This window comes from Glycine max, chromosome 13, assembly GCF_000004515.6.
Source record: "Glycine max cultivar Williams 82 chromosome 13, Glycine_max_v4.0, whole genome shotgun sequence".
Taxonomy (NCBI): domain Eukaryota; kingdom Viridiplantae; phylum Streptophyta; class Magnoliopsida; order Fabales; family Fabaceae; genus Glycine; species Glycine max.
In genome coordinates, this window is record NC_038249.2 from 9,371,646 (window position 1) to 9,381,025 (window position 9,380).

The 9,380-nt window shown below is 33.2% G+C and overlaps 2 protein-coding genes across 2 annotated transcripts; one reads left to right on the forward strand and one right to left on the reverse strand.

Moving 5' to 3' along the window:
* Positions 1-809: 809 nt before the first annotated feature.
* LOC100798901 (probable receptor-like protein kinase At1g11050) lies at positions 810-3,132 on the forward strand. The gene has a single exon (XM_006593761.4). It carries the CDS (start codon positions 1,165-1,167, stop codon positions 3,016-3,018), a length of 1,854 nt encoding a protein of 617 aa, XP_006593824.1. The 5' UTR covers positions 810-1,164; the 3' UTR covers positions 3,019-3,132.
* Positions 3,133-4,486: 1,354 nt separating this feature from the next.
* On the reverse strand, positions 4,487-6,787 carry LOC100820563 (probable receptor-like protein kinase At1g11050). Its single transcript, XM_003542096.5, has 2 exons — positions 6,364-6,787; positions 4,487-6,226 (listed from the first exon to the last, which is right to left on the reverse strand). Exons 1-2 carry the CDS (start codon positions 6,734-6,736, stop codon positions 4,758-4,760), a joined length of 1,842 nt encoding a protein of 613 aa, XP_003542144.1. The 5' UTR covers positions 6,737-6,787; the 3' UTR covers positions 4,487-4,757.
* Positions 6,788-9,380: the final 2,593 nt, after the last annotated feature.

Consider the following 9,380-nt stretch of genomic DNA (forward strand, 5'->3'; position numbering starts at 1 on the left):
AAATTAGATATTTAAATAATTAAAATATAAAAAAATTCAGCCCTTCATAGTTTCTTGGATCCGTTATTTTCACTGTACAACCCTCTTTCTTTTAAAAAAAAAAATATAACTAAAAGTTTGTTATTTAAAGATGTTGACTTACAAAACATCGGCTTCAATGGTCCATTTTTTTGTCTATCCCCGTAAAGACACTCCTGCGCTTTGCTTAAGGAAAGTTTGGTCAGATTCAAACATTCATCTGATTAAAATAAAAGCGTTGATCATAATAATTGGTATTTTAATTTTACGAGAGGAACAATTAAACACTGTACATTTTTTTCTTAATTTTAGATATTATAATTATCTCTTCCATTATTATTCTAATTAGTGCATGCAAATAAATATTTTGCTGTGAAAATTAAAACTGTGAGTTGAATAATAAAATGAAAAAAACATATAATGTTAGATGAAACATGGTCCGGTCATCACATTTTTATATTGATAAATTTGATTCTTAAATTTTAAAAAAAAAATGTGAATTTATTCTTTTTCATGCTAAGAATTTATAATACTCTTAATAAAGAATAAATCCATATAATATTTTTTAAAATTTGATAACCGAATTCATCATTATAAAATTAAAAATAAAAACTGTAACCATGTTTAATGGAAAGTAAACACCTTTTCTTAAAATAAATTATACTTTTTGAAATATCAAATTCTAAACATCCTATTTATCTGTATCTCTTTCTAATTTTTTATTTTCATTTTCATATCCATGCATTTTAAAAAAATATTTCACAGAAACAACAAATAATATCTGAAAATTATTATAAACAAAGCTGCACTATGAAAAAAAAGACTAGAGATCGTCGACCATCGCAATCCGTTCTTAGTTCTTACCTACCAACAACCCCCTAACCCAGAAAAACAAAAAATGTCAAACACGATAACCAAAAAGCCGGTCAATAAATAAACCGCCACAAGCGACTTTTTAAGTTTTTAAAACAAAAATAAACTAAAACATTTTCCGAAGTGGCTTTAGACCAAAGCAAACTAAGTTTGACTAGTACGATGTACAACATCATCATTCCTCTGAGAATGCCTTATTAAAATGCTTCAAAATCCAAGTTCCCAACAATTCCAACAAAACCATTGTTTCACCATCACAAAAAAAATCTCCAAATGGAAAACAACGTCACAATATTACTCTTTCTTCCCCTCTTCACCATTCTCACAACCGTTGCAGCTTCTAATTCCTCCTCCTCATCATGCCCCATCAACTTCACCTACGTTGAAACCTTCCCATGGAACACTTCATCTTGCACAAACCCAATCAACAAACAACCTTGTTGCATAGCATTAAACACCATCTTCCACATAGGCCTCACCCAACACCTCAAAGAAACCTCATTGTTTCAACTTCCCAATGAAAACACTTCCTCAACTTGCTTATCAGATTTCCAAACCAAGCTAAAAGCCTTGTCAATAGACCTTTCTTTGGTCCCTTTTTGCTTCCCTAACCCCTCACAATTTGTTACCAACTCTTCCACATGTGCAGGTATTATAACCACACAAGATTGGGAACAAAAAGTGGACTCGGTTAGGCTTGGTCCATTATACTCTTACTGCAAAGAAAGCCTTGATGACGAAACTCGGTGTCAAAATTGCATTGCATCAAGTTTTAAAGTGGCTTTTCAGCTTACTAGTACTAACCAAAATGCTAGTGTCAAAGAATGTTTTTCCTTTGCATCACTATATGCTGCAGCAGTTGTTAATCCACAAGGTGCAAGTGATGCAACCACGATTGGTTGCATATTGAGGGTGCCACTGAATGGTGAAGTAACAACAAAAGGGTCATCAAAGAAGAGAAGAAAAGTTGTGAAGCTGGTTTTTGCGGTATTGGGTGGCATGGTTGGTGTTGTTGTCATTGCTTTTGTGGTGATGGTTGTGTACAGGAAGTGGGATAGGAGAAGGAAGGAAAGGGTTTATTATCATAGGGAAATTGAAAACGGTGTGAGGAACAGTGTTTTGCCTAACACTGGTGCAAAATGGTTTCACATATCGGAGCTTGAACGTGCCACTGATAGATTTTCAAGGAGGAACATGCTTGGCCAAGGTGGTGATGGGGTTGTGTACAAAGGGAAGCTTTCAGATGGCACTTTGGTTGCAATTAAGGAGAATTTTAATTTGGAGAGTAAAGGGGATGAAGAGTTCTGCTATGAAGTGGAGATCATAAGCAAGATAAAGCATAGGAACCTTCTTGCTCTCAAGGGTTGTTGCATTGCAAGTGATGATTTGAAAGGTAAGAGGAGGTTTTTGGTTTATGATTTCATGCCTAATGGAAGCTTATGTTACCAATTATCTCTTAATGTGGCCAATAGGTTAACATGGCCACAAAGAAAGAACATAATCATTGATGTGGCAAAAGGGCTTGCTTATTTGCACTATGAAATCAAGCCTCCTATTTATCATCGTGACATTAAGGCTACCAACATTCTTTTGGACTCCAAAATGAGTGCTAAATTATCAGATTTTGGGTTGGCAAAAGAAGGTAGTGAGGAGGAACAATCTCATGTAACTACAAAAGTTGCTGGCACATATGGTTATGTGGCACCAGAATATGCTCTATATGGACAACTAACTGAGAAAAGTGATGTGTATAGTTTTGGTATTGTGATTCTTGAAATCATGAGTGGTAGAAAAGTGCTTGATAATTTGAATTCATCAGCGGATGCCATCACTGATTGGGTGTGGACACTTGTGGAATCAGGAAAGATGGTGGAAGTTTTTGATGAGTCAATAAGAGAAGGGCCAGAAAAAGTTATGGAAAGGTTTGTTCATGTTGGAATGCTGTGTGCTCATGCTGTGGTGGCTTTAAGGCCTACTATTGCTGAGGCTCTTAAGATGTTAGAGGGTGACACTGATGTTCCCAAATTACCAGATAGGCCGGTGCCTTTGGGTCATGCTTCTTTTCAATCTTCTCTGTTGCATGGTTTGCAAGGAAGTGGAAGATCTAAGGCACATGTTTCATCTTAATTATTCAAGCGTATGAGTATTGTATTGATTCATTTCAACCTCTATGCTATGCTAGGTTCTGTATGTATAGGCAGTGTTTTTGGTTTATAATTATAATATTTCTTAGGTGTAGGACTAATTATTTTTAGTGAGATTTTTTTTATACACAACACTCAACAAATTTGAGACATGACAAATTATACATGTATCAGGATCACTTGACTTTTATATATATATATATATGGTAAATTTTCAACTTGTCATTTTTTATTCAAATTTTTCAAAATTAAATTAACTAAATTATTGAAACCCTTTGTATATTTAAAACTTGCAGATCAAAACATTGAATATTCCTCTCAAATAGAAAATCTCAATTTTTAATTTTTATCTCTTCGGACCTATATAACATTCTATAAAATCTTTTAAATTTTATCAAATTTTGAATTTTTAACTTCTAAAACCTTTTTATACCTTAAATCCATCATAAATCTTTAAATATTTGGATAAGAAAAAGGAGAATTTAAGGCTTTTAGGTAAAAGAAAAAAGGGTAAAATATGTGACCAATTTTTGCTTAATTTTAAAAATATAGAAATTTAATGAACTTAAAATTTAAGGAATTAAAATCCAACATAAAATAAACTAAGAAACCAAAAGTGTAAAAATCTATTTTTAGAATAAGTTTAAATAATTTAATTTATTACTTGTTGATAATAAATTTTGTTTCATAATTGCTCAGTATTTAAATAAAATGGCTAAACTTTTATGTTTTAAAAAAATATGAGTTGAATTTTATTAAAAATTATACTCAGACCCTAAAGTTTAGAAAATGACCCATATTTGTAAGTAAAATGCTAATAATTTTCTTAAAATACTAGCTAAAAATAAAAGTGCTAACAGTGTAACACATTGTTTAAGTGGAAATAAAGAGTAGGAAAATGGAAAGGAAGAAGATACTATATAAATGTTATTTTTTTATTATTTGTTTGAGATTCTAATGGCTCCAACTCCAACTTTCATGTCGAATTCAAGTTCAGGGTTTTGAAGTGTGTCCTGCTCCTGGCTAAGAGAAATAATAAAAAAAATTGGTATGCTTGTCTATTACTTATAACGTTAATGATTTGGAATCCGAATCTTAGCTGGACATAATTGAAAAACTAAGGCAAGTTGGCCTACTACATGTTAAAATATACAGTTGTTGAATTTGGCCAACCAAGCAAGTTGACGGTTGGGGCCGGAAAGTATGAAGTATGAACAACTTACTCATGTGTTTAAAATGACCAAAAACAAAAGCAAAAGCCAAATTTGAATATAATATATATAAGGGTGGAGCAAGAATAAAACCTACCTAAGTTGTAGACTTATTTTTTAAAAATAAAAGAAAGAGAAAGAAACGAAATTATAGTGTTTCACTGTACAAGTTGATCTTACTGGTTATCAAAGCAAGAGGGTTCCTTGCTTTCAAAGCATTGAAATATATATTCACCAATAAAACAATAAAGTATATTAGGATTTTTACTTCATAAGTCTTTTCCTAGGACGCTATACATATGCAACAAATCAAACTTCATAACAATCGTATATGATCAAATTACAATGTACAAAATGAAAAAGAATAATCAAAGATATTTACGGCACGATTTCTGAAGGTCAATTATTCGAACCTTCAAATGCTAAGTGGTGGCCGTGAATTGCTGACTTACACCTAATTCTGATCCAAATACTAATGGCAGCACAAACAAACTAGTCTAGACTTTTCAATCTATACTGTGCTCATCCTTGTTGAAAAAGATGAAAGATATGATGAAAAATATGCCGTTGATCTTCCACTTTGTAAACCTTGCAACAAAGAAGATGGAAAAGACTCATGACCAAGTGGCACTGGCCTATCAGGCAATTGAGGAATGTCAATATCACCCTCTAACATTTTAAGTGCTTCAGCAATGGTAGGCCTTAATGCCACCATTGCATGAGCACAAAGTATCCCCACAAGAACAAACCTTTCCATGACCTTCTCTGGTCCTTCTTCTCTTATTGATTGGTCAAAAATATCTTCCATGTTCCCTGATTTTGCAAGTGTCCATGCCCAATCCGTGATCAAAACAACCGATGAATTCATTGTGTCAAGCACTTTTCTCCCACTCATGATCTCAAGAATCACAATGCCGAAACTATACACATCACTTTTTTCAGTTAGTTGGCCATATAGAGCATACTCTGGTGCCAAATAACCATATGTGCCAGCAACCCTTGTGGTGAGATGAGATTGTCCCTCATTACCTTGCTTGGCCAAACCAAAATCAGAAACTTTGGCTTTCATTTTGGAATCCAAAAGTATGTTGGTAGCCTTAATGTCACGGTGATAAATTGGGGGTTTGATTTCATAATGCAAATAAGCAAGACCCTTAGCCACATCAAGGATTATGTTCTTTCTTTGTGGCCATGTTAGCCTATTAGCACCAGCAATTGACAATTGGTGACTGAGGCTTCCATTAGGCATGAAGTCATAAACCAAAAACCTCCTCTTACCCTTCACATTATCACTTGAAATGCAACAACCGCGAAGAGCAAGAAGATTCCTGTGCTTTATCTTGCTTATGATCTCCACCTCATAGGTGAAATCTTCATCCCCTTTAGTCTCCAAACCAAAAATCTCCTTAACCGCGACCACGGTGCCATCCGAAAGAGTCCCTTTGTACACAACACCATCACCACCTTGGCCTAGCATGTTCCTCTGAGAAAATTTACTTGTGGCTCGCTCAAGCTCCGATATGTGAAACCATTTGGCACCAGTGTTAGGCAAAACACTGTTCCTCACACCGCTTTCAATTTCCCTGTGATGCATATCTTCCTTCCTTCTCTTATCCCACTTTCTATAGACAACAATCAACACAAAAGCAAGCAGAACACCAACAAAAGCACCCAATAGCCCAATAACAAGCTTCAACACTAGTCCTCTATTTGATGACCCTTTTACAGAAAGTGGCATGCCTAGTATGCAACTTGCCGTGCCTAAATTTGTTGGACCAAACTGGTTAACAATAGCTGCAGCATACAGAATTGTGAAGTAGAAACATCTTGTGGAGTTACTGTTGAGCCCTGATGTCACTTTGAGGCCAGCATCAGAGCATATGCTACAACGAGTTTGATCACTCAGGTCCCCATTGCAAGAAGTGTCTAAGGGGCTAATCAACCCCACTTTTTGCTTCCAATCATCAATGGTTATAATACCTGCACGAAATAACAATTATAAGACTGACTTAGTGGTAATGGAAGAATTGAGTGAGAGAAGTCGTGAATTTGAATCTTTCATTAACAAAAAAATTAACAACTAACATTGATCCATAAAGAAAACTAAAAAACAATACCTGCACAAGTGGAGGAATTAGTGACAAACTGGGAGGAGTTGGGAAAACAAGAATTGACCAAAGATGGGTCAATTGACAAGGCTGTGAGTTTGGCTTGGAAATTGGATAAGCAATTGGAGGAAATGGTTTCATTGGGAAGTTGAAACAAGGAAGTTTGTTTGAGATGTTGGGAAAGTCCTATGCCAATTACACTTAGCAAGACTTGGCAGCAGTGGTTCTTGTCAACAGGGTCTCTGCAGGATGAAGAGTCCCATGGAAAGGTCTCAACATAGTTGAGATCCATGGGGCATGAGCTGGAAGATTCAGCGGCTATTGAAACAGTGAAGAGGGACATGATGAGAAGGGGAAGAAGAAACAAAATTTGCTTATCCATTTTGTGAGTTTGTTGTGGTGGAGACACAAACTTGAAACATTGCCTTTTGGAAACGTTGCACTCTTATAATAACAACCTCTTTTAGAGAGTTGCAACTTTACTAGTCAACCTAGGCTTGCGGGTCAAAAGGCACGTTTAGTATATAGAATGCATTGTAAGATTCGAATACAGTACAAATTTTGATATTAAAAAACTCATTTTGGAAACGAGGTCTTGTTTTTTTATGCAGACCCTGGTCAATTTGTTACTACCACAATTCTTTAATAAGGACATTTGCATTTTCTTTCCAGTTTCCTTAGTCCGAAGTCTAAGAAAGCTAGCTTTTTTTAAAACTGCGCCGGTTAATGGTTACGTACTACTATCATGGTTAGACTATAATAACAATTTAAACGTAGTATTATTTTAATTTTAATATAATAACTAGTCAGGTCACTTGATTAACCAAACTTCAAAGATTGATGTTCATGTGAATTTAAAACTCGTGCATACGAATGGGTCACTTGATTAAGGGAACTTCAAAGATTGATGTTTATGTGAATTTAAAACCTGTACATACGCATAGATCACTTGATTAAGGGAACTTCAAAGGTTGATGTTCATGCACAATAATTGTTTCAGATCACAAAATTAACAAATTATATTAAGCTGAATCTCATGAGGCTCAAACATAATAAAGAAAATAAATGTTTAAAACTAAAAGGGTTAAAAACTAAAAAGAAAGTGTAATTAAATTGAGAATTGAAATTTCAAATAAATCAAATAGTTTTTTTATAAACACATGACAACATGTCAATTATAATACAAATTACTCCATATTTACATTTGTCAGGTCACATAACAATAAGTTGATTGTTAATTTACACTTAAACACTTGAATTTTAAGCACCTCAATAGTGACCATACTATTTCCTCTAATTACCTGCAATAAGAGGGAAAAATTATCAATTTCAAATTCATGTTCATGTTCTATTAAATGCAATATCTTAACAACTTAAATTTAAAAGACAATGCAAAAGAATAGGACTCACCACCATCCCTATGGCATTTTTCTCATTGCCATTCACTTCACCACAAAAAAAAAAAAATCAAGCAAAAAATGAGAGGAACACTAACGTCTTCAAATCCCGTGGTTGTTCTGGCCTACTCATGGTGGAGAGAAGGGATCATACAAACGAACGAAGAAATATGATAATAACATGACTGTAATTGTAAAGAAGAAAATGAAACATGAATTAATAAGAAAGAAGACATAAATCCATAGCACAATAGCATGAAATTTGAAGTTGAAGAACCTCTCAAATAGCTTGAACCTTCCATCAAAATAATAATAATAATAATAATAATAATAATAAACATGCATAAAACAAAGCACAAAGAAAGAACCTTGCAATCAGGAAAATCAAAAAGGGGAAAAAACGGAAAAAATTAATAAGGAAGAAAAAATATGAAACAAACAACAATAACTAAATAATAATAATAATAATAATAACAATAACAATAATAATATTGTCTTTTGCTAATATTGTGCCTGTAGTTGCACATTCACTCAACAACAAAACAATTTATTTTTTTCCTAATCTTTTTTATTTTTTTTATTAGAAAATAAACTAAGAAATGATAGAAGAACCTAAGAAATTATAGAAGAACAGAACCTACATAATAATAATAATAATAATAATAATAACAACAATAACAATAATAATAACAATAATTTCAATAATGATTATGACTTTATATGCATTAAAGGTTGATGAACGTTAAACATCAATTACCCAAATAAAGCAAAGATAACAAAATCTTGTGATACAAAACTTTGCTTCAACCCAAAGGATGTGACCTTTGTTGTTGTGGATTGATGTTTTCACTTGAAACAGAGATTAAGCATTGTATATTTTGAACAACTACAACAAAATATAGCCACTCCATTCCAAAGAGGGAAATAAAGAAACAATATTCAAACACAATTAGCTTAATAAAATCTGTAACAACAGAATCATGTTTGCTTGATTTGTTCTTCAGAATAATCCTCCTTAATCTAGCTTTTAAAGTCCGCTGATCTCCCAAATAACATGTGGGGAATTTTGTGATAAAAATAAATAGAAAAAAGAAGTGGCAACCTTATTATCTTCGACATTAAAAAGAAAAAAAAAAAAGAAGCAAGTGAAACGATGGAACAATTTCGTGACATAAAGAAGTAACTTAATTGTTGGTAATTTTAATTAAAAAAAATCTCACCTTTGAAATCTTACATATGTTGGTAGCAACTATTATATCTTACTGTATATGTTCTCGTATAAGGCTTAGAGATACCCAAGACGTAAAGCAACAAAGATCTTTATGGATTCCATGAGCCATCCTCTAACGTGAAAGAAATTGTGCAGAACCAATATATCCAACTAAAACATGGAAGAATGTGCAGAATCTATATATCAAAATGAATAAAGAAGAAGAAGAAAAATATAACAGCAATACAAATAAATCAATGATATGAACAGTGTTTGAGTAGATAGCATAAACTATACAGGAATGAGAACCAAATGAGGACCAATCCATATATAGAATCTACACATACTGATCTAAAAGCTATAAGTTGTTTGAAGGGTGCAGTGAGGAAATTCCTTGCTCTTTAACTAAGGCAAAAATT

What these genes read in the sequence shown, in the direction of transcription:
- LOC100798901 (XM_006593761.4), top strand. Translation starts at nt 1,165, where the DNA reads ATGGAAAACAACGTCACAATATTACTCTTTCTTCCCCTCTTCACCATT.
- LOC100820563 (XM_003542096.5), bottom strand. Translation starts at nt 6,736, where the DNA reads ATGGATAAGCAAATTTTGTTTCTTCTTCCCCTTCTCATCATGTCCCTC. An exon ending in TAATTCCTCCACTTGTGCAG is followed by an intron (nt 6,227 to 6,363) that starts GTATTGTTTTTT and finishes TATTTCGTGCAG; the next exon opens with GTATTATAACCATTGATGAT.